The 24983-nt window shown below is 38.1% G+C and overlaps 1 protein-coding gene and 1 long non-coding RNA gene across 2 annotated transcripts in view; both read right to left on the bottom strand.

The window, feature by feature from the left end:
* Window positions 1-24929, bottom strand: part of OBI1 (ORC ubiquitin ligase 1) — a 41076-nt gene extending 16147 nt beyond the window's left edge. Inside the window, exons 1-5 of the mRNA XM_045480081.1 lie at window positions 24753-24929; window positions 12471-12606; window positions 11300-11391; window positions 8517-8765; window positions 5091-5179 (exon numbers count right to left, since the gene is read on the bottom strand). Of these exons, the coding sequence (XP_045336037.1) occupies window positions 5091-5179; window positions 8517-8765; window positions 11300-11391; window positions 12471-12606; window positions 24753-24824 (638 nt within the window). The 5' untranslated portion in view covers window positions 24825-24929. The remainder of the gene's footprint in view (window positions 1-5090; window positions 5180-8516; window positions 8766-11299; window positions 11392-12470; window positions 12607-24752) is intronic.
* LOC123599034 lies at window positions 1654-3699 on the bottom strand. Its single transcript, XR_006712944.1, has 2 exons — window positions 3017-3699; window positions 1654-1854 (listed from the first exon to the last, which is right to left on the bottom strand). It is a non-coding gene; the product is annotated as an uncharacterized LOC123599034 (long non-coding RNA).
* Window positions 24930-24983: the final 54 nt, after the last annotated feature.

Raw genomic sequence — 24983 nt, forward strand, 5'->3', positions numbered from 1 at the left:
AGGTTTTCCCTTCAGCTTCTTCTCATTCTTGTTATTTCTTACCATGTAGAGGTGTGACACTCTTGGTGTTCCCCACTAATTAGGAGACTAAGAACAGTCCTTTCTGTTTAAAGCAGAGAGGTGATGGATATAGTGGAGTCATGCTAACCAGCTATTTAAGTGGGGGTGATGACAGTCGCAATGACAAGATGTGCAAATTACATACCTCTACACCTTCTGCTCTGGTAAGTTTGAGAATGAAGCCACCATGCTTCTTGAGCGTAATTGCAGCCACTACTGGAGACAAGGGACTGGAGCTAAAGGGACTACTTAATATTCCTAACAGCTCAAGCTGTTTCCTCTAGCTCAGAATGCCTTCCTCCTCACGGAACTCTCCATCCTTCAAAGCTAGGCTCAAGTCCTGTCTCTCTGATAAAGACTCACCCACTGCTGTCTCATATTTTTTGAACTCATATTGCTGTCTTTGCTATTTGGTTTAGTATGTTCAGTCTTTATTCATTTCACGTATTTTTGTTTCTTGCCTTTATTAGATTATGAGCTTCCTAGAGGCAGGGACCAGGTTTCATTGGTTTTATTTACTTATTTTTTTTATTGTAACAATGTTCAGGCATTCACAGAAGTAGACAGAATAATATAACCAATCCCCACATACTCATCACTTACATTCAACAGTTATCAAGATTTTGCCTCACTCCCCTTATTTGTACATCCCTTTTTTCTGCTATTAAAATATTCTATAGTCCGTATTTTAGTGTGCTTTTCTTCCTTTTTTTTTTTAATTTAAGAAAGCTCCATGCCCAGCATGGAGCCCAACACGGGGCTTGAAGTCACGACCCCTAAGTTCAAGACCTGAGCTGAGATCAAGTGTAGGCTGCTTAACCGACTGAGCCACCAAGGCACTCCTAGAGTGCTTTTCTAAAAGAAAATACGGACATTTTCTTAAGTAACCACAATACCTAAACAAAATTAACAGCAACCCCTTGGTATTACTGAATATCTAGTTCATACTCACATTTACCCAACTGCCTCAAAAATGTCTTGTTATTAATCAATATCCAAACAAGATCCATATACTGCATCTAATTATTATGTGAGGCAGACCTCCCCTTCTTATTTTGCCAATGATTTTTTTTAAGTTTATTTGTTTTTGAGAGAGAAAGAGAGAAAGTGTGAGTGGGGGAGGGGCACTGAGACAGGGGGACAGAAGATCTGAAGCAGACTCCATGCTGAGAGCAGAGAGACCGACACAGGGCTAGAACTCATAAACTATGACACCATGACCTAAGCCGAAGTAGGACGCTTAACCAACTGAGTCCCCCAAGCACCACCCCCATATTGCCAATGATTTAATGAAGAAACCTAACCGTTTTTCCTCCTGAATGTACCACATTCTGGATTCATCGTTTCCTCATAGTCTTAAGAGTTATGTTTTTCATCTACTGACTCAACAAATATGTATTAGGAGCAGAATATGAGTAAGAACTCTATAAAATGTAGTGGCTACAATAGCGAACACATCTACAGTCCTGCCTCAAACAAAAGAAAGCCATGAAACAAATAGTTATACAAAATATTAATTATTAGCAATTATGATATGTGCTACAAAGGGAAAGTACGAAGTCTTAAGAGAAATTACGACAAGGGAGCCTAACCTAATTTAGGGGTCAGGAAAAGTATTTATTTTGTGTAAAGCACCTTGTACAGTGTTAAGTACACAAACACTCAGTACTTGTGGGTTGGCTGGGAGAGCAAGTTTTCTTCAGATTATCAGCCTTGTAAATTAAAGGGACACATCACCATCTCTGGAGTTCTGAACATCAATCTGATTCTCTTAGAAGTCCATGTTAAAGAAAGCTGAAAGGGAAAATAAAAGGTTTTCCCCAGGTGAATTCTCCAAACTATTTCGGAAGATAAGAAAAATTTAGGAAGTGGCCATATAAAGTCAAAGAAAAATATCACATTTTTCTGGACCATCAGTTTAGATATTAGGGCAATGAATTTTTGACAAGTAACAGCATGGGTATTATTGAAACCTGGAAGATCACGCTTAGTAGAATATCTACCATACTGCTCAAAAAGGCTTGGAGGTTAAAGAAGAGAAAAGAAAAATATCCAGGTACACTTTAAGAGTGGATACACTGGATGGTAACAGACAGAACAGAAAAACAGTAACACAGGAGATAAATGATAATCCAGATTTTCATTTTAGAAGGCTATATAGCACTTTAAAGTATTATAAAATGCATCACTTTTATATGGCACTATATACTTGAGACCAATGTAAATGTTTAAGTCCCCCTTGTTCACACCAGATGTCAGTCTAATTTGGGGGCAATAACATGATTTGAGTGTCTTAAAAAGAAATACTTTCTGCCATGGATTGAACTGTATTCTCTACCCACAGTCAAATAAATTCATATACTGAAGCCCTAACCCTCAATGTGGTGATATATAGGGATAGAGTCTTTAGGAGGAAATTAAGGTTAAATGAGATCATAAGGATGAGGCCTTAGTCTGATAGGGTATCAGACTAAGGACACCTTATTAGACTTGGTGTCCTTACAAGAAGAGGAAGAGAGACCAAAAACTCTCTTTCTTTCAGATATGTGAAGACATAGAAAGTGGTTGTCTGCAAGTTAAGAAGAGAGCTCTTGCCAGAAATTAAAACTGGGGTTGATTAAAACCCCTTGATCTGGGGTTTCTAGCCTCCAAAACTGTGAGAAAATATTCAATGTTTAAGCCACCCCATCTATAGTATTTTGATATGACCACCCAAGCTGACAAATTCACTTTCCTAAATTCTTTCCTCTCTAGGGTCTAAATTTTAAAGCTCTCTCTTCTGCATGATTTGTAGAATATGTCTGTGCAACTTGAAGGATACACCAGAAACTAAAGCTATGTGTTTAAAAAGCATACCTTGACACCTAACCAAGTAGACCAAAGAAAAATAATTGGTCAAAGCACTTCTAGTCAAGGGAACAAAATGGAACAGATGGTTTTATTTGTTTGCACTTACTTTTAAACTCTTGAAATTTCATATTTTTTCAATACAAATAGGAGCTCTCCTCAGGTGAGCCAGATCTGGGTATTTTCAGCTGTGGTCAGCTTCTCTCTGAATCCCACTAGGGTTTGGTGATGCAGAGTAAACAGGGCTATAAATCAAGTGCAATGCATTTAATACCTCAATGCATTGCAAATTGATCTAGAATAGGGGTCAGTTCAAATTGTTTTTTAAGTGAAACTGTTCCCTTCCCCTGAAGGGAAAGAGTGGAAGTTAGAGCAAATCCTGAAGTTATATGGGATTTAGAAGTGTGGTTGTTTGTTAGCACAGACAGAGGCCAGGTTTCGTCAGGCGAGATTCTTCCGTAGTTTATCAGGCTGGAGCCATGGATATTTAAAAACACATCCTGGTGGCTGGCATTAAATCTGAAATCTGGTGGGCAACTTTTCAAGAAATAAAAGCTACAAACAAAACAGCTTTAGTTCCATTCAGCATGCTGTGGGAAATACAGCTAATGGACAAGCATTACTATGACTGGCAAGGCGAGGTGCCAACAAATGAGAGGAGCAGAGTTTCAAACCACCACATAACAGCAACATTTCCTAAGCTTATTTCACTAATTTGTCAAAGCAGAACATTATCTGAAGTGAAAGAAAAATGAGGTTGGAATGCACAGGGGAAGGAACTATTTAAAAGTAAAAGCTGGGGCGCCTGGGTGGCGCAGTCGGTTAAGCGTCCGACTTCAGCCAGGTCACGATCTCGCCGTCCGTGAGTTCGAGCCCCGCGTCGGGCTCTGGGCTGATGGCTCAGAGCCTGGAGCCTGTTTCCGATTCTGTGTCTCCCTCTCTCTCTGCCCCTCCCCCGTTCATGCTCTGTCTCTCTCTGTCCCAAAAATAAATAAACGTTGAAAAAAAAATAAAAAAAAAAAAATAAATAAAATAAATAAAAGTAAAAGCTATGCTTCTTTCTCTATCACTTAGTTATCTCTGCTTTGAGTAATCATCGTTTACTTCTACCATTTTCTGATACCACACTTGGTTTGACTAAAGGCAATGTTTTCTCCTTTTCATATGATAAGCAGACAGCAACTTCTGGTAGGATAAATTTCCACTGCTGGCTTATGTCTGCCTTGCCTTTTCCACTGGGAAGAAATGAAGTCTAGTGGTTAAAACAGAAAAGTGTGGAGTTCTGATATGCCACTCCTCAGGGAGGGATGGAGGGCCATATTCCCTGCTTACTGTGTTTTTTTTTTTTTCCCCTGAAGGAGAAAAACTTCAAGTGCTACCTTCCATCCTTTCTCCATCTTTAATTCTCAACTCTCAATTGTATCTTATAATTTTAAACAAACTGTTAAGCAGGTCACTATTTGTACTCTCTTACTCAGAATAGAATGAATACTATCCCATCACAAAGAAAGAATAAATTTACTTAACTTTATAATTAAAATTAATCTAAAATTCAACAAATGATGCCTTAAATTCTATTTCAGATAGGCTTTTCACTATAATGGTTAATGTAATAGTGTAATGGTTCTCAGTGTAATGTAATAGAGGATGTACTCCAGGGCTGGACTACCTGGGTTCAAATCCTATTTCCACCACTTACTAGCTATAGCTGTGCAGATTTAGATAAATTAACTTCATCTCTCTAAGCCTCTGTTTCCTCATCTGTAAATGGAGAACACTAATAGGATATCGCAGGTTGTTGTACCTGGCAAACCGAAAGCATTATACACATGTTAACTACTATTAAGATTGCTTTAGAGAACATCTAAAGGGCATTATGTTAATCCCCCTATTCTCTGTTAGTACTATTAAAGTTATATGTAAAACCAAGTGAAAGTTCTCCAGTCTTAGGTCACATAAAACAATCTTCTTGCTCATCAGGTAAGAATGAAATCCCTTCTCCAAAATTCGCCCTGATACAAAGATTTCACCAATAACATAAGCATACACTTGACTTTTAGAGGCAAGACATTCTATTCAAACCTACAGGTTTCGTTGAAAAGAGTCAAATGAAAAGCACATACAATCATAGCACCTAAATACTGGCACAATCTGAAACACTGCTCTATAAGCAAAATACTTACTTCTGGGGTGATCTGTTATCAACTTCAGCCTTCAGTCGTAAATTCTCCCTCACCAGGCCACCATTTTCCAATTTCAATTTTTTATTTGCCTTTAAAAAAAGAGTTGAAAATATTTAAGCACGAGCTAAGACTACTGCTTTGTAAAAATTATGTCATGAGCCATCTGTATTTTTTAGAGTGATATCAGAAAACTGAATACTAGAACATGGCCTTCAGAAACTTAAAATCACCACTGGGAATGACTTGTGAATCTGTGAACACAACCAAGCATTTTTAATCCATATTCCCCAAGCACTCTCCAATTCTCCTATCCAGGGAAATAAACAGAGCTATGTTAGTTAGCTTAGAGTCATTAAGGGACTATACTAATGGCAAATATGGGTTTTTTTTTTTTTCCCTTTTTCACATAACTGAATACTCTAAGCATGGTAACACTATACCACATGCAATTATTTGCAAAACTAATGCTAAGAGTTAATTCTCATGAATTATGAGCTATGAGATTGATTTTTGGTTGCTCTTTAAAAATAGCTTTTTAGTGATAACAAATCTAATATAATTAAACCACTTGCTTTCTTTCTTCTAAAGGCTTTCCCGAATGCCCTGACTCACAATTTCTGGGACTCTCAAAATTGGGTCAATATTTTCTAATAAATTCTATGGCTTCTCTTGATTAAAAAAATCCCACTATTATTTTCTTTTTTTGAATTGTCTACTACCTAAAAATTGTCTGACAAAACATCAATTGCTAGAAAATTTAGAAGTTGAATATTGATTTTGGACAGGCGAAAAACTAGTGTGGCTCAATTTTAGAGTCTTTTTCAAAGCTATTTAAATTCCTCAGTTATAGCATTTTTTAATTCCAAAGAAGAATAACACTCCCTAGCCTAGAAACTAATCTCACTAACTTGGCAAGAGAAAAATCTTTGACCAGAACATTAACATTTAAAACATTTTAAGGTAAATGGATCACAAAAACTACTGTCAACAAAAAGGTTTAAACCAGATTTCAAAAATTTGACCCATGCTTTTGGATAATTTCTAGAACTTCTGACTATATTTACTTGTCGATCCACACACAAATGCCCCAAGAGGATGACGAGGTAAGAAGGGCAAAAAACATTCTTCTAGGTACAAAGCCTAGCTCTTTTACTTAGGTTCACTGAGGTTCTCTCTGGACTCTGAGCAGCTCCTTCCCTTCACTGTCACAAACCAACCAGAACCGTGGAGGGTTAATTCTTTAAGTGACTGACAAACACTACTGCCCCCTCTGAAGACATAAGGAAAGTCATTTACTTCCTCAAACACAGAGAATGAAGCTCTCAAGGATAGCTGCATAAGAGGAGGCACCTAGTGAATGCTTTTTGATGATGATGACAAGCTTAAAACTGAAGCTCATTTGATTTCTTTCCCCCATTCCTTCATCTGTATCGCTACATTTCAAGGTCTTTCCCCAGTCTTGTGGCTAATATTCTCATTATGGGCTGGCTGGTTCTTCAACTATCAGAGGTATTTTCAAGTTCAGGAGGTTCAGGTGAGTGAAGATTACAAAGGGCAAAGTTCTGCCTATTTGTTGCACCAGAAGAGTAATGAGGACTTTGGCTATTTTACATTTGCAACACTGACTGGGTAATGATACTGGCCTCATAATGGTTTCAAAACTCACTTAGTCCTGGAAACATCAGAAAACAAGTCCATGTCACTCATTCTAAGTAGACTGAATCTTCTGTACTCCTATATTTGATTTATAGAATGTTATTATTTTGTGTTTCACATCCAAAATTTACTCCTATATTTGATTTATAGTATGTTTTTATTTTGTACTTCATATCCAAATTTTGCTTCCATGTGTTTTAATTCATTTGTGTCCCAGTTTATTGCCTCATACTCTCTAATACCACCACTAGGCATCCAAAATTAGCTTATTAAATATCCCAAATAATTCTGAGATTTCAATGTAGCTTTGGGTATTGAATTTAACATGTGACCTTTAAAAGAACAAAGAAAAACTGTGTTTTATGGAACTCTTTTTTTCATATAGACTCTCTACGCCACTCTTATGACTAATGTTTTCATATAGATCTTCATCTTCAAAGAAGCATTTATTGAAATGAAAATTTAAATGAAACTTAATAACTATAAAGGAGACCATGTAGAACCTAATTATGGCTCAAGAAGATAAAGGGAAGTTAAAAGGGACATGGTAGATTGATAAATACTATAACTTTCCAGCTGTCTTTCCTTTTCATATCCTCTTCTTACACAAACCAACAGGCTAATGTTGCCCTTCAATATCTAAAGAAACTACACACTTTCCCTAAATTTGTAACAAACTCAGTACCATTGTATCTGTAGTTTATTTTTTCTCTAAAAGCACTAAGTTCCTTTCTTTCTCTCATTTTGGCCTTTGTTGAGCCCAAACAACATTTATTTTATACGTGGGTATGTGAAGATGGTTTAGTATTTACACGAAGTTGCAGACTTCAATGCTACTTAACTTCGCTGAGGATCTGAGGGTAGTAGGTGATGGTACTTTTTAAAAATATCATATGGAGCTCATTAATGATTTCAAGGAGGCAGGATTCAGTAATTCGGCACAGTAACAATATTTTAAGGGAATGCAGATAGGTTAAACGGGTGGTTGTAGACATGGATACCACAAAACCATCTCCATTCAGCCCAACAAAACTCCACTGTGGATATACTTGAAATCAAAGTCAAAGGCTGGTCCCTTTGGCCAACAAAACTCTACAGCACTCAATTATAACCTCTTGTACTAATGGCATGGATCTCATCTCCTTTCCTAGAGGTTTGCCTTTTTCACCTGTGCTTTATCTCGTTGGATGAACGGAAGAATACTTGAAGAAAAATGAACCCATATCATAAGCTTTAATACTCCTCTGCATGGAGTATTCTAAAGCAGCTACTCACAGCTTCCTTGGAATTAGTCATTAAGCCTAACTACTAACAATCTTGAAAATCAGAGGATGGTAGTACTAGAAAATATATAGTCCAAACTTTTCTTTTTATAGGTAGGGAAATGGATACATGTTTGTTTTTATGCATACAGGCCAGTCACTGACATAAGCTTAAGAAAAATTAAGCCAAACCACGAAGAGGGGAAATAGAAACACATCCTTTAAACTGATGTCACTTGTCTACAAGAAGATGCAAACTCATATAGAAGCACTACAGAGTCTCCAATTATAGTCACAAATGGAACCGCCTGATATTTCTTGGCAGCTAATGACATTTAAGGAGGAAAGAGTTTTCCTATTGCTTATAAATGCTCATCCAGAGATTTTTGTCCTTCTCCCACAATCTTCTAATGAGTCAAGATAATATGGCTATTTATACTTTTGAAGGTACTTATAATACAGAATTTTAAAAACAACTGTAATAGAATTCTTAAAAACCACAACTTACTTCCTTTAACTTATCCACGTCATCTTTCACTTTTTCATAGATTTCATTCGCTGTTCTAAGTTTTTTCTTCCACTCTGCTACAGTTTCTGGGTCAATTTTACTTGGATTGTCTGCAATTGGATGTTTGTCTTCAGTTTGGCTGCTTTGCATCAAGGTTAAAGGATCCAGAATAGTCTTGATTTGTGACTCCAAGCTGAGATTTTTACTCTTAAGGTCTTCTACCTCTTTCTGCAGACAATCTATTTCATCCTGATAAAGAAGTGCACATCCATTAGATAGACACAGATACTGAACACATATGTATGCTAAATGGAGATCAATGTGTTTTTAAATTTTATACTCAAAATTCTGTAGATACACAGATTAGTTACGCATCAGAATAGCTCTGTAGGCAGAAAGTCACGTACAGTTGAAATTCTCAAAATAAAACTGGCATTTCCACTGCTTTCATTTTAATTCAGTGATAGTTTCTGGTTAAAAAAATAAAATGTCAAATCTTTGATTTTATTGAAGATATCCAGAAAACAAGACAAGTCACATGAATTCAACAAGGAACCCATTTCCTTCCACTTTCCATTTCAGAATAATTTGTGTCATTTTTAGTTTCACTTTTAACTTTTCTACATTCTGGTTCTTCCATTACCACCATGACTATTTCAAGTATTAGTTTTCCCCATCTGGAACTGCTTATTATCTTAAACCCAGTTACTAAACATTTGATCTAGAACTCTTTTTTGTGATACCATTTATTAATCTATAATAGATATTTCATCTTAAACTAAGACTGTTAGAAATTCTGTTGTTAGAAAATAAACTGGCAAGTAGCTCAATAAGCCAGAACTCTTAAAGGATTAATCTGATTAGGACCTAAGTATGATAAATATTAAGTATTTAAGAATACATTTTAGAATTAATATAGATAGTACTATTGCATTATAAGAAAATCACTTTATTTGTTGGAATTAATATATTAATGAATAAACAAATAAGAATAGGAAAACATGTATGAATCAACATTTATACAGTCATTTATTTATGCCCCACTTTATTTCAAAAGTTTTTGAGGCAACTGAAGCAGTTTCCATGCATATACTTCAAAATATTTTGTGTCAAGGGGCGCCTGGGTGGCTCAGTAGGTTAAGCATCCGACTTCGGCTCAGGTCATGATCTCATGGTTCACGGGTTTGAGCCCTACATCGGGCTCTGTGCTGACAGCGCAGAGCCTAGAGCCTGCTTTGGATTCTGTGTCTCCCTCTCTCTCTCTGCCCCTCTCCTGCTCGTGCTCTGTCTCTCAAAAATAAATAAATGTTAAAAAAAAATTTTTTTTAATAAACATTAAAAAAAATAACAATAATTTAAAAAAATATTCTGTGTCAAAATAAGAGATTAATAATATCCCCTCCTTAGTCAACATAAAATAACAACTGGGCTTAATGGTTACTATTCAAAAACATACATATGCCATAAGCATGAAACTAATTTGGAAAATTTCCATTCCCATGTCAAATCACCTTCAGAAAGAAAACTACCGCATGATCCTACTTATATGTGGTATCTAAAAATGCTGAATACATACAAGCAGACAGTTAAACAGTGGTTATCTAGGGTAGGGAGGTAGGGCAGATGGGGAGGTGGAAGAAACAAGATGGGTCAATATATACAAAGTTGTAGGATGAGTAAGTCTAGAGATCTAACGTACAGCATGAGAACTACAGTTAATACTGTAGGCTGAATATCAGAATATTGTAGTACTGAATACTAGAAATTTGCTAGCAGGGCATATTTCAGATGTTCACAGCACAAAAATAAAAAAGCATATGATGAGATGGCTATGTTTATTAACTTGACTAATGCAATCATTCACAATGGATATGTATATCAAAACATCATGCTGTGCCCCTTAAATACATGCAATTTTTATTTTAAAAAAATCATGGTTAACATGCAAAAAAAAAAAAAAAAAATAGAAAATAGCATATTTCACACCAAAATCTCTTTGCTGGTAGCTGACATAAGTATATTTACTTTACCAAAACAAATGAGCATAAATTATCAGTGAGTTAATAGACAAACCAAATGGAATGAAGGTTATAGTCACTGTTTACCAGAGCATTCATAATGCCTTGTGGGGGCTGGAAGACTGACTTTAACAAGTGAGTTTCTTTTGTTTCCCAACTTCTTAAGGGAGCAAATACTTATAAAATGATGTCTGTTGACAAATTTGAAATTAAAGAAAGGAAAAAAGAAATGCTTGTATTTGTTGCTGTCTTCTATTTGAAATAGAAAAGGAAAAAAGAAAAAAAGTTCATCAAATAAGGTATTTTTTTTTTGGTAGGCTCCCTACCCAACATGGGGCTTGAACTTACAACCCTGAGATCAAGAGTCGCATGCCTTACTGACTGAGGCAGTCAGGCGCCCCTCAAATAAGATATATTTAAATTGGCATCTAAAATAAGATTTCGGGCACCTGGGTGGCTCAGTTAAGTGACTTCAGCTCAGGTCATGATCTCACAGTTTGTGGGTTCTAGCTCCACGTTGGGCTCTGTGCTGACAGCTCGGAGCCTAGAGCCTGCTTCAGATTCTGTGTCTTCCTCTCTCTCTGCCCCTCCCCTGCTTGTGCTCTGTCTCTCTCTCTCTCTCTCTCTCAGAAATAAACATTAAAAAATAATAAGATAAAATAAGATTTCATTGGATGTTTACTCTAAGAAGTCCAGAGACTGAGATAGCTCAGTTTTACCTTGAATTCAATGCTGTCCTCATTTTAAATTGTAAGTATTATTTACCTCATATTCTTTGTGGAGTAACTCAAGTCTAGTTTTCCGAAGGTGCTTCCTGACTGTATGGCTTAGCATAGGTTCACTTTCACTTGTCCCTCCTACAGGACAAAAAAAAAAAAAAATGTAACTTTCTTTGTGATTTAAACAGTATGAAAACAAAGATAAACTTTTTTCTTATTGTTTTATATGGTTCTCCAGCTTAATTTCTTCATACTTGGGGCTGCCACTTAGGCCTTTTCTCTATCTTGATCTTGAGAAAAGATAAATATCAAATAATGCCACAAGAAATACCTTCAATAAAATATCATGTGTGTTTACTTACCTGTGTATCTTATTAAATTCAATGAAAGCAAAGGCTATATTTTGTTGTCACATTTGTACTACTGCAAAATTTGAATACAAGACAAATGTTAAATAATATAAAGCCAATGGTTATATTTATATTTAACCAATAATTATGTAATATATTATCCATATTACCAATTTAAATTTCATACAATTATCAAATGTTTACCTATATACATCATATATAATCATATAGGATATAAATATTATTATAACCAATGTATTCAAACATACCTAGTTACTGGTAACACAAATAAAAAGATTAATGTGTCTTTTTACTGAATCTAATAACCCAGTTACAATCGATTATGAATAACAGCATTAACTGTATGCGCATAACTCAATACAAGTACACTCAAAATGAATTCTTCCTGAGAGTTCTTTACTTATGCTATGGTTATTTTCTTTGTACTTCTTAGTATCATGATAGCAAAGGCATTTTACAGATGTTTTTTAGGACATTCTATCCAAATACAAGGATGCCTGAACTATTTTACTTGAGAGAATTTATGAAGTATCACTTATATAAGAATGAATAAAGGCAGGAGAGGGACGTGAAGAGAAGCTGGGGAAATACATTCAAATTATTTTCATCAACAAAGTTCACAGCAGAAAAATACTCCTCTACCAGATTTTACCCAGGTACCCAAGAAAGTAACCTTGGAACAATCTCTGATTCTTCTTCAGATTTCTTAGTTCCAAGTCCTACTAGTACTTCGATAATGGCAAAATGACATCAGTGAAAACTGTCTATTTTCGTCTTCCTCCAAATATACACTATTTAGAGATTGTTTCAAATCTGTTTCTATATGTTTATAAAATAGGCCCTTACCGATAATCTCTTTGCAAGGATTTTCAGGAGTGATGGGGACTCTGCAAGCTGGACACTGGCTATTATTCTTCAACCACAAATCGATACAAATTGAACAAAATACATGGTTGTTGATGCATATGACAGGCTGGCGTACCTTTGAAAACAGAAACATTACTTTTAGTACAGGGCAACAGTCATAACTAGAATCCCAATAGGTTTAGTTTAGAGCAAAAAAATTGCTTCTCTAGAATACAGCAGAGTAGGTGTTTTAAAAGGAAATTATCTAGGATTTATGAAAAAACATTGGTTTATAATTTAAACAGCAAACAGTGCTGATGGAAATACGGACATACACTAAACACACAAATCTCTGACTCCATTTAAACAAGCACAAATACTAATACTTCACATTTATGTCGTCTTATATTTTACAAAGGGCTTTCACATGCACTTTCTCTGTTTTTGTTTTGTTTTAAATAATCCTGTGAAGTAAACACAGGAAACATACATCACAAATGAGGTACCCAAAGTGTGAAGCAATTAGGTGCCTCAGTCAGGATTAACTATGTGTTTTGACTGTGTGTAGTTGTTTTCTAAGACAGAAAATAGAAGAGAGAAATTACTTCAGTTTTCTACCTGATACTAGTTTGTTTACGTATTTATTGTCTATCTCTTCCATTAGAAAGGAAGCTGCATGAGAGCAAGAACTTCCTTCATCTCATTCATGCCTAAATCCCTGATGCCTAGAAGGCAGCCTAATACACAGTAGGTACTCAAAAAAATGTGTTAGATTAAGTAACTGCTATTAAGACAGTATTTAACATTAATTAGGTAGGGAACTTGCCAGAGGGAATAATGACTTAATATTCTTCAACCAGCAAAAATTTTAAAATAGAAACCAAAATAACACCGAAATGCTTAGGCTTTCACTTGATTTACAAAGAAATGTTACTGTGGGACTCAAAACACTTTACAGCATTTTCAATATTTTCCTGTTCTAATCATAAAAATACCATTTGAGAGTCCTGCACTAGAGACCAGAAGATCAAGAGAAAGCAGAGGAAGTAGAGAGATAAGGAAGAGACAGAACCACCACAAAACACTTTCTGCAGAGGAAACACTTGTACTGTCCTATATCTGCCTCAGAAAGACACTATGAGTATTCGTTCATTTGAAAGGGGTCTCCGCCCTCAAAGAAATCACAGCTGTACGGCAGTTCAAGATAGGCAGCTAATCATTTTCAGTCTCACTGTGAAGAACTCTGGTTGGGGTGCCTGGGTGGCTCAGCTGGTTAAGTGTCAGACTCTTGGTTTCGGCTCAGGCCACGATCTCACGATTGAGTTCAAGCCCCACATCGGGCTGTGCGCTGACAGCATGAAGCCTACTTGGGATTCTCTCTTTTCTTTTCTCTCTGCCCCTCCCCAGCTCACACACACTCTCTCTCTCAAAATAAAAAAATAAACCTAAAAAAAGGAAAGAAGGAAGGAAGGAAGGAAGGAAATAAGGAAGGACGGACTCACTCACTCTCTGGTCTTTGTCTGGCTTTCCAAACGTTTAGATGCTCCCTGGATTATGAACACTAACATACGAAAACTAAATAAGAGAAGAGAATCCAGCATGCATTTAGACTTCCTTTTAGAGAAACCAATTCTAATTCATTCAGTTCAAATGATTGGACAGGACTGATCTGAATGAATGAATGAGACCATGAAGGACAGCTTCTCAAACTCTTCTTCTAAAGTGAGCCTACCTACAGAGCAAGGAGTGAATGTTTATCTAGGACGTATTCTTGGTCAGAGTCTCAAGAGGCAGACAAGTTGGAACTTCCTTTGCAGGTTCTGTTTTCTCCTAAAAAGTCAAGTGATGCGTCCGAGTCCAGACCATTATATTTTTGGGTGTTTTAATTTCATCTTTAAGTCATGAAATGTTTTAAGAAGAAAAAATTTCTCAAACTACATACCAAAAAGATACTGCCTTATCTAGCCTGTAGCTTCCTGCAACACACACACACATACACACATACCACATTCCTGCAATACTCCTAGAAGTACATATACCCCTAAATTAAGAAACTCAGCTAATGAAAGAAAACTTATCTTCTTGGGCTTTTTAAAGCAGCGATTTAATGTCTTTTTTTTTTCTTTTTTTTTTTTTTTTAAGTCATGAACTCATCTAAAATGGATGAAAGCCAATGGTCAAAACATAAAACTGTGCACACTTAAGGAGATTCAAGATGGTCTCCTACTCACTACAGGCTTCCCTCATTAGAAGCTCATTTAAAGGCCATCAGTATTTTTTTTTTTATTGTAGAGATAGAACATGAGCAGGGGAGAGGGGTACAGGGAGGGAGGGGGACAGAGAGAGACAGAGAAAGAGGGGGGGTGGGGAGAGTGGGAAAGAGAATTTTAAGCAGACGCCACACTCAGTGCGCAGCCTGATGCGGGGCTCCATCCCACAATCCTGGGACCAAATCAAGAGTCAAATGCTCAACCGACTGTGCCACCCAGGCACCCCATAAAAGCAATCAGTATTTTCTCTGTAACTGCTCCCACAACTAAAGTTAAATACCTCTCCAATCTAAAAAAATGTTTTGGACATCACAATGGTTGGTGCTATCATTAACTAAGGTGAGAAAAGTGGAGGAAGAGGAGTTTTATAGGTGGTGGAAATCAAGAACTCTGTTTTGGCTATATTAAATCTGTGATGCCAGGGTGACTTTTAAATGGACAAGGCAGAGTCTGAGAATCACTGACATAAAAAATTAAAGCTACAGGACTGGAGGAGATCCCTTCCATGGGCAGAGTAGCTGGAGACAAGGCATTCCAGGAAGCAGAGGAAGGAAAAAAAGGAGCAACAGCAAAGGGAACTAGTCTTACAGAAGCCAAGAAAAGTTTTTCAAGAGGAAGACAGTAGCCAAGCATGTCAAATAAGAAGAAAATGAGCTTGATATGGACAGAGAAATGACTATGGGATTTAATTACATGGAAGTCATTGTGATGTGTTACTGACAAGCACTGTTTCAGTGAATGATAGGGGTGGAAACTTGATTGAAGTCTGAGAGACAGAGAAGGTGAAGTGATGACAGAATATAGGCAATTCTTTCATGTTTTGCTGTAAAGGAGTGAGCATAAAAATAAGACCATGATAAGAAATGCCAATGGGAATGTTATGGTAAGGAGGGAATATTAATGATGAAGAAAGAAAAGCAGGGATCAGAGCCATAGGCAGCAAAGTCCCTAAGAAGTCAAGAGGTAATGAAATCCAAAGCAGAGGTTTGGCTTTTATGGGATTGAGGATCTGTCTTTCATTGTAACAAAAGGGAAGACTGAGGGTGTGAGAACAAATGCAAAGGTTGGAAGATCTGCTGATGGAAATGAGAGAACTCATATCTAAATGCCTATATTTCATCATTAAATACGAGGTGAGGTTGCCAATTGAGAGTGAGAAGTTGGGTAGGGATATCAACTTGAGAAAATAGGATAAAAGCAGTTATTTTGAAAAGTGAAAAAGTAAACTTACTAGTAATTTTGGCAGGATTGCCAAACATTGTTGAGTTCCTATTTGAGATCTGTGGTTTTGACTATAAACTAAGACCAATTGAACATAAATGTGTATTTTTCTTACCAATTTTTACCTGTTCAGTTTCAGGCAGGAAGCAAATGAGTAGTACAGTTTACTCAGAGTTGGATTTTTGCCAAGGAGAAAGAGAGAGACAAGGGAATGATGACCATAAATGTCCATGGCTAACAAGGGACATGAGTGTATGAATGGTAATGATGACGGTGAAAAAGTGATGTTCATAGAGCCAATGAACTGGTCTTGATAAGGCTGAAGTAATGCTGGAGAGGAGTCACAATGAAAAGAGGATCAGAGGGTAAGTTGCTTCTAATCAAAATACCGGAGGTGGTAGAGCTGCTTTCTCTAATGTTTTTTCCTGGGCCATCTTATCTGGCATAGTTCTATTTCCTCTCTTAATCTCATGTATCACATGATGTTAACATCTTTCCTATGACAACTCCTGAGAACCCTCTGTAACTGGACCTCAGTAAGTGGCAGAGCTTAGGCTTTGAGAGATAAACCTGGGGCCAACTCCAGCTCTGCCATTTGAGCTGTTTGATCTTGGGCAATCCCTTTAGTGACAATGAGCTTCTGCCTCTGAAAACAGTGGTTTAACTCAGTATACTTTTCATTCAGGCATTAAGATTTAGAAATGTAAAGATGTAAATACAGAGAATACCACAAAACAATCCTACAAAAAAAGAGAGAGAAAGAAAGAAAAAAGAAAAGAAAAGAAAAGAAAAGGTAATAACATTACTGTCTCCGTATGCTTAGGAGCTAACACCATGGAAGGATCTTGTAGCTGCCTCAACCACAGCATGTTCAAAACCGACTTGGCCTCCTCCACACATTTGCTCCTCCTGCTGCATTCCTCATCTAAGTTCATGGCAGTACTGCCTCATTACTTGGGCTAAAGCACTCAGAGCTATCTCTGACTCACTTATCCTCACCATCCAATCTTTCACCAAATTCTGGTATCATGTATCAAGTCTAAGAAGCCAGAGACTTTAAGATGCACCAATATTTTATGTGCCACTAAGAAAACAGAATGGAAAATGCTGCCAAATACAACTGTAATATGCCATCACTTGTAAGATACAGCCAGGTTTCAAAAAGTTATGATGTGAAGGGGCGCCTGGGTGGCTCAGTCGGTTAAGTGTCCGACTTCGGCTCAGGTCACAATCTCATGGTTTGTGGGTTCGAGCCCCGCGTCAAGTTGTGTGCTGACAGCTCAGAGCCTGGGGCCTGCTTTGGATTCTGTGTCTCCCTCTCTCTCTGCCCTCCCCGCTCGCACTCTGTCTCTCTCTCTCTCTCTCTCAAAATAAACATTAAAAAAATTTTTTTTCAGTTATAATGTGAAAAAAGTCATCCCAGAATGTCAAAATATGGCAAATCTACCTCCAAATGTTTTTTGTTTTGTTTTATTTTTACCTATCATGTATCCCTTCTTTTCCATCTTCACCTCAATGAGTTCAGGTTCTCATTCCTTTACCCTTGGATCTACTGCAATGACCTACCTCCTCACAAGCTTCCTGGCTTCCAAATATTCAGTTCTGTCCACCTCTCATACTGATGCCAGAGCTACCTTTCTAAAATAAGTATCAGTAGCTTTCACTGCTCTCCTGCAAAACAGCAATGATTTTCCCCTGTTCACAGTTTTAAGTATAGCATTCAAAGAACAACATAGTCTGGTTCTTAAGTAGCCATTTCGTCTGCTATTTCGATACTGATCTTCTATTTCAATACTTGATATAACCTGCACTTCAAGCACACAGATCTACTTGATGTTCACCAAATTAATAGGCACATTGGAGGCTCCCTGTTTATTGTGCTCTCATTTCTTAGCTTGATATATCCTGCTGGCCTCCAGCTTCCCCAATGAAAATAGACTCCCTTCCAGCTTTTAAGATGAAGATCAACTGCTACCTCTTCTGCAAGGCCTTCATTAATCCTTTTTAGAATTAACCGGGTCTTTGTCTGATTTTCCTAAGGGTACTCCTTATGCATTGATTTAATGTTCACTTCTATCTGCATTGTGCTTTACTTATAAAATTGTTTACATTCTGTTCTCCCTGTTAGATTTCAGGCTCCTTGGGGGCAGGAGAGGGGCATGCTCATCTTTGTATCCACCTATAGCACTTGCTATAATGCCTGGCACACTCTAAGATTAATACAAGTGAATTTTGATGTATTAAAATGAAAGGCTGAGATAACGTTCCTTTAAGTGTCTCAAGAAGCAAAAGGTCAATGGCCACTGCCAAACTGTGAGACAGCAAAAGTTTAACCTTTCCATTTAATACACCAAATTATATAGAAGAACAACCACAGGCAGACGACTTGACTCTGTCTGCTAAGAGCCACTGGCAATGCCACCCACAGGAGAATTATTTTCACTGTTTGATACCTGGTATTGTCACTCTCATTGGGTTGGAGTTTTGAAACGTTGACTAATTCACTTCTTTGGACCAAGTACTTATCAGATGATTATTTCTAAACAATGGTTTAAATTTACCTTAGGAGAATAGAAACCTATAAATAAGAAAGAACTACTAAAACAAATTACTTGTTATTTATTTGACTGTAACCTATAAGAGCAAAATACAAAGCATCTAGCCCTCCCACAATTCCTGTCCACCCATCTTCCTCTACCAAGATCCTGGTATATACAGTATCAAAATATGCATATAATTTTCTTCAATAAAATCTTTCTGAGATAAAGAAATAGTCATAATTTGCCTATATTATTAAACTTTCCATCCAGTTTACTCTCAAATGAGATCTGTGGCAGTAAAACAGTATTCTTATGAAATAAAAATGCAAGACAACAATGGCAAGTGACATGTACAATTCCAAACTCATCTAGAGTAAGAATGTTGAAATGATAGTCTAGGATAATGCACCCTGAGGGTGGTGAGGAGGAGGAGGAATGGAAGAGAAAGCAAGGTATGAAAAGTGGGCTCTTCGGAGCACCTGGGTGGCTCAGTCGGTTGAGCATCTGACTTCAGCTCAGGTCATGATCTCACTGCTTGTGAGTTCGAGCCCCACGTCGGGCTCTGTGCCGACAGTTCAGAGCATCGAGCCTGCTTCAGATTTTGTGTCTCCGTCTCTCTGCTTCTCCCCTACTTGCACTCTGTCTGTCTCTCTCTCTAAAATAAATAAACATTAAAAAAATTAAAAAAAGAAAAGTGGGCTCTTATCACTGAAATGGCCCGAGAGGGCAATCCTAGATGCAGAAAAGATTAACCCTAAATCTGTAATTCTACTACACAGTTTTCATTTCTTTTATTTGAAGATGTTTCAATTTTAAGAGAACACTCTACCACCAAAGCTCCTTTCTTAAAAAATAGATGTACCTGAGAGAAGTCATGTCAAAATGGGTTATTCATTAATATCCATATCATCCTGGACTCACTTACTAGGAGTTATTATACACTGGTTTAGGACAAGGTTTCCCAAATTCAGCACTACTGACATTCTGGACTGAAGAACTTTTTTTTTTTTTAAGTTTATTTATTTTGAGAGTGTGCATGCAAGTGAGGGAGGGGCAGAGAGAGAGGGAGAGAGGGCCAAGCAGGCACCACACTGTCAGCCGGACCAGGGGCTCAAACCCACAAACCAAACCATGAGATCATGACCCAAGCCAAAACCAAGAGTCTGATGCTCAACCAACTGAGCTACCCAGGGGCCCCTGGACTGAAGAACTTTTTGATATAGGGATCTGTCCTGTATATTGTAGGATGTTTAGCTAGCAACATCCCTGGGCTCTACCCAGTAGATGCAAGTAGCACACCCCTGGAGACAATCAGAGGCGTTTCTAGGCACTGCCAAATGTCCCTGCAGGATGAAATCCACTCCCAACCCTTTCAGAACCACTGGTGTAAACTATTCACATATTTCCCTAACAACCTAATGGGGTTGGTAGTATCAAATTCATTATCAGCTGTGGAAACTGAGACTCAAGGAAAAAATAACACAGGTTATAAGTGGCAGAAACAGTATTTAACCATCATTCAATGTGATCCAACTGCAAAGTGAGTGCTCTTTCAACTAAGAAATAGTTTTTTCTTCCTTAGTACAGAGTTAGTGAACAATAATCTGGGAGTAAGAAATAGCACATGCCTGAAAGAAGCAAGAAATTTGGAACAAGACTTTGGGGTCAATAGGGGCTGTAGAAAAAGGCCACTGAGAGAAGTGATGGGAAGGAAAAGCAACTTAACTGGCTGGCAATTACACTTAAAGTCAGTTCCTGTGCCTTTTATCATCTTTGCTAGAGACTCGAGTTCATTTTTCTTCAAATAATATTCTTTCTTGCACCTATGTCAAAATTTTATGGGTTTCACTAGGGAAGACCTAGAAAGACTGAAAAAGAAGGCTGAGGTATAAAAATGATGGGTAATAATAACTCCTCTGCCTCAATTTGGGGATTTTGGAAACTTTTCAAAATGAAATTTCTGGGTTGTTCTTGCTCTGTTTCAAGAAATCTTTGGCTCTGGGCCAAAACTTAGGTCCTAGAACTTTAAAACTATGTGATCCTGAGAACTAAGTTGCTTAATACCTATTGGTTTAGGTCTCCATTTCTTTCTAGGTAAAAGAAAAAATAATATATCTTGCCTCCCCCACCTTCATCACTACCTAGAATGCTTTCAAGAATCATATTTCTTTAGTAAATATGTCAGCTCTTACATACCGATCTTAAAATTATTAGGATACATCAATACTTTTTTTTTTAGTAATTTTTAAATTATGCCCTAAGTACATAAAAACATAATACTGTGTTTTTTGAAAGTGTCTGCATTCTTCAAACTTAATTTGGAAAGGAAAAAAATGTAGTCCATATGGCTTTTGTCAAAGTAAATTACTTGTGACAATTATGTACAATCCACTCTTGGGAACTGAAGAGTCAATCAGGAATCAAACGTGGGCTCAATGTACTGAGGTCAATAACATGCTGGCCAATCAACAGCCCCTGATGAACACTGATTAATTAATTTAGTTGCATAAGGCTTCTTACCTAGCCTTACCTTGTCAACATTTTTAATCAACAATATGGGTGGAAAGCAAGGCCTCCCTCAAAGAAGGGATTCTTCCTGTAGTATTCCTAGCTTGAAACAGTCTACCCTACTTTGGACACTGCAAGAGACAGATACCCCATATCCTAAGGAAGGTGATTTCATTTTGGATTATTTCAGCCACAGGGCTTGTCCTTACATAAGTACAAATCTTAATACTGTAGAGCTACACAAAGCTTGATTCCCTTCCAAATGAAAAATAGTCTGTATTTAAAGATTTGCTATTATGTCCATTCATTCCAACACAATTCCATTCCACATATTCGAACCTCAATTTCAACTCCTTTCTAAATTTCAAACTACTCTAGTTTTTTTATATTGAAGTCTCAAACTGGACTTATACTCAAGTGACGAATAACTGAATATGATATACTAACGTTGAAGAGCACCAGAAGTCTAGTTGCTTGTCACTTCACTTCAGAACCTCCTTCACCTTTCATTAAACTAACTATAGTCTACATTGGGAGACATGTTACTCACGGAAAAATGCAGACTTAGTCAAAAACATGCAACAATAATTTGATTTTGCAATTGGAATCCTAATTGATGAGAAAAATGACTGGAATTATCTAGAGATAAACTGGTCTGTAGCAATCTGGTACCAGGACCTAAATGTCACTTAACTGATATCCTGAACCTGTATTTCTGCTTGTTGGCCCACTAGTTCTAGGCAAAAGGAAAAAATTAAGGAGGAATAGGCAAGAAAATATATTAAACATAACTCATCCCACAGGATGTGTATCTAACTTCTTCAAACACATAGAGCTCTTGAGATATTGGCAAGGTTGCTAAACATTATTAAGCAGAAAGAATCCACCTTTAAGGCTAAGGCAGAGAAAGGCAGAAAATGCAAAATGTCTAAACTGTCCAATTTTAAGTACATTTGTATCCAAAAGACAAAGTATTGACAGTGTGCATACTTAGGCTATCTCCACTACTCTTACGTCTCTATTCTTCCCCATCCCTGTTAGCATCTATATTATCTATTCAGATTTAAGGTCTCTCCCACCCCCCAACTCTTCCTTTAAGGTAATATGCACTTTTTTTTTCTTTCCTTTTCTTTTTTTTTTTTTAACAGTGACCTCTCAGGGATAATGGCTCCTAATTCTGTTGAACAATCAAAAGAAAAGAATCTTGCTAATGGTGAGATTTTTGGACAAATAATGAGGGCAGCAAAAGAATGGTTATCTGAGAGAGGGCTAGTCAAAAAGGACCTTAAGGCAGATGTCAGAGGTGGCCAGAGGTGTGTGTCAGGGAGGTGGACGCGGCATTGGAAACATGGTACTACCCCAGGTCATGCTATCTCCAGTACTCCACAATTACTGTTATGTGGTGAGGGTTAAGTGGCCCAAACAGATCAGATTTCCTTTAACTGTACAAAAGGCAGCAGTTATATGGAACCAGTTAAAACCTGGATGTACTGTGGCAATTTCTAGAACAAACAGGTCCCACTCCATTGGGAAAGCAAATCTTCATAGAATGAGTGCGCTTCCTCAGGAAGCAACTGGGAAGAACAGTTACTAGAAAGGCTGGTTTCCTCATTTGAGGGCCTGTCTCAGTGCCCACACTAAAGTTTAATATTTATTGAATATTATTATGCCCCAGACCTTATGCTAAACACTACAATTGAATTACTTCATTTAATTGTGCCCAGAATGCAAGAAAGAGTGTTGCTTCTATTACCATTCCCATCTCACAGATAAGGAAACTGTTCTGAGACAGGTTAAGTAACTTGTGTAAGGTCACAGAACTAGTAAATGGAAGAAGCTAAAACTCATAGTCTGAACACAGAACTCAGGCCTTCAATACATTTATGCTTCCACAGTAGACAGAAGAAGATGCCTGTTTACAAACCATTAATCTTTTATTAGATTTCATTTTAGAACACAGCTAAGCAATACAGGAAAAAAAGAGAAAGGGATGGAGGGGAGGAGGTACACTACAAGAGTGTCTGCTATCACAGATGAGCTCACGTGAGTTTTTAGGAAGTAATTCACTGAAGAGACAAATGATAACAGAGGTTCAAGCCAGAGACTCTAAGCCTTAGCTTTCTTATGTCAAAAAAAAATGGGGCAACCAGCCCTCTCTATTTCACAGCACTGGTGAAATGAGTAAATGAAGTAATTAAATGCATACAAGAGCATTCTGTAAACTGCAAATCACTGTATTCTACTAGGTATCCTTTTTTGTTAAACACAAAAAGCACAGGTATGGAAAATCAACCAGGCAGAACACATTGTCAACACAACTGCAAAAGAGCCTATTAACTAATGGAAACTAGACATAATGTGTACAACTAAGACCAAAGGAAAATTATTTCCCAAGATATTTTTATCAGCTTTTAATGCTACTGTTGAGAGTAAATGCACTCAGAACTTAACCCGTACTTGTGGCAACTTCATGTCAGAACCAAATGTAGACTAGCAAATATAAACATCATCTCCCCCTCCTCCCAGCTCTGTATGTAGGCAGTGGCAGCAAATACCAGCTCAAATACCACCCTCTACGCCACCATCCTTGATCTCTCCAGTCAGAATTGATCAAGCCATCCCCTGTATGCTCTCACAGCACATTTGCTATTTCCTTGGCATTTCATTCTGGCTGATACCAAGAGTTATCAGTTGCTTCCAAGCCTGACTTCCTACTACTGCTTGAACTCAGTAAATTCACACAGAACCCCAAACACCTAAGGCAGATGATCATACTGGCTGGCACTCCAGTGTTTGCTCTATGAAGTTTCTAGGTCTCAATTCCATGCAGGAGACTGTAGTTTCAGTCTGCACTCCAGGGTAAACAGACACATCACAAATGTAAAAACAATTCGGGGTGGGAGAAAAGTCTGACTGCTCATACAAAGGATCTTCTTTCTTGATCTATGCGTTAAAGAAACGCTCTTTTAAAAACCAAATGGGAGGCACAAACGGAAATGAAAGAAGAGACGAATGCATCAGACTCTTCAAAATTCCGTTTCTAATTCAGAACTACTTTATCTAGCTTCACAAACACGTTAGACAGACACCTCTTGCAACACAAAGAGCGGGGATTCCATCTCATCGCTGGATGGTTCCAAAAGACCATGCCTCTCATTCTAAATACCACTCAGGAGTGGGTACTATTTACCTTCTAAATTTTGAACCCAGAGCAAAGGACATTCTAAAGGCAGGGTTAAGCAAAGGAAAGGATGTTGGAAATGGAAAAGACTCTCCAATTAGCACAGCGAGCAGGCCCAAGGACAAGAACATTCCACTTGTGTAGGGGACGAAGGAATCTTGGGCAAGACTCCCAGGAAACGTGCTTTAACGGGCTTCATACACGCCACACAGGTGGCAAAGGGGCGTAAAATACTGTTGCGATTCCTTACTGACGAGGCCTCCTTCGACGTCGGAGTCGGCGGGCCGGGTGAGGCCGGCGGAGCTAACAGAGCCGCCTGGCCGCCCTTCCTTCAGACCCCAGGCCGCTGTCATCCCCCTCCAAAAGGCGCAGAGGATGAACCCAGCAACCACGACGCGTTCCCTTCGTCCCCCAGGACGCGGCCTCCCAGCGCCTGGGGAGAACGCGAGTAAGCGTCTGCACCCATCTCCCCGTCCCCGCCACACACGGAGACCGCCCTCGGCTCCGGCGGGCGACTTCATACCAGACCCTGTTTCGAGAAGTGCCCAGAATCACCCATTACCTTCCCCAAGCAAATGTGGCACGTGATGGGCAGAGTGAGCGACAATGTAACGTTCTGCACGGTCTGAGCCATGGCAGCGTTCAGAATCCCGCCAACACGGAAGTCCCGCCGACGGCGGCTCCTAGCCGCGACTGGGGCCGCGCGAGGCCGGCTACGGCAGCCTGGCAGGGCCACAGCCCGCCGGGAGAGGAAACGAAAACGCGCTTTTGAAACGTGCGGCCGCCACGGCTT

This window comes from Leopardus geoffroyi, chromosome A1 (genome assembly GCF_018350155.1).
Source record: "Leopardus geoffroyi isolate Oge1 chromosome A1, O.geoffroyi_Oge1_pat1.0, whole genome shotgun sequence".
NCBI classification, from domain to species: domain Eukaryota; kingdom Metazoa; phylum Chordata; class Mammalia; order Carnivora; family Felidae; genus Leopardus; species Leopardus geoffroyi.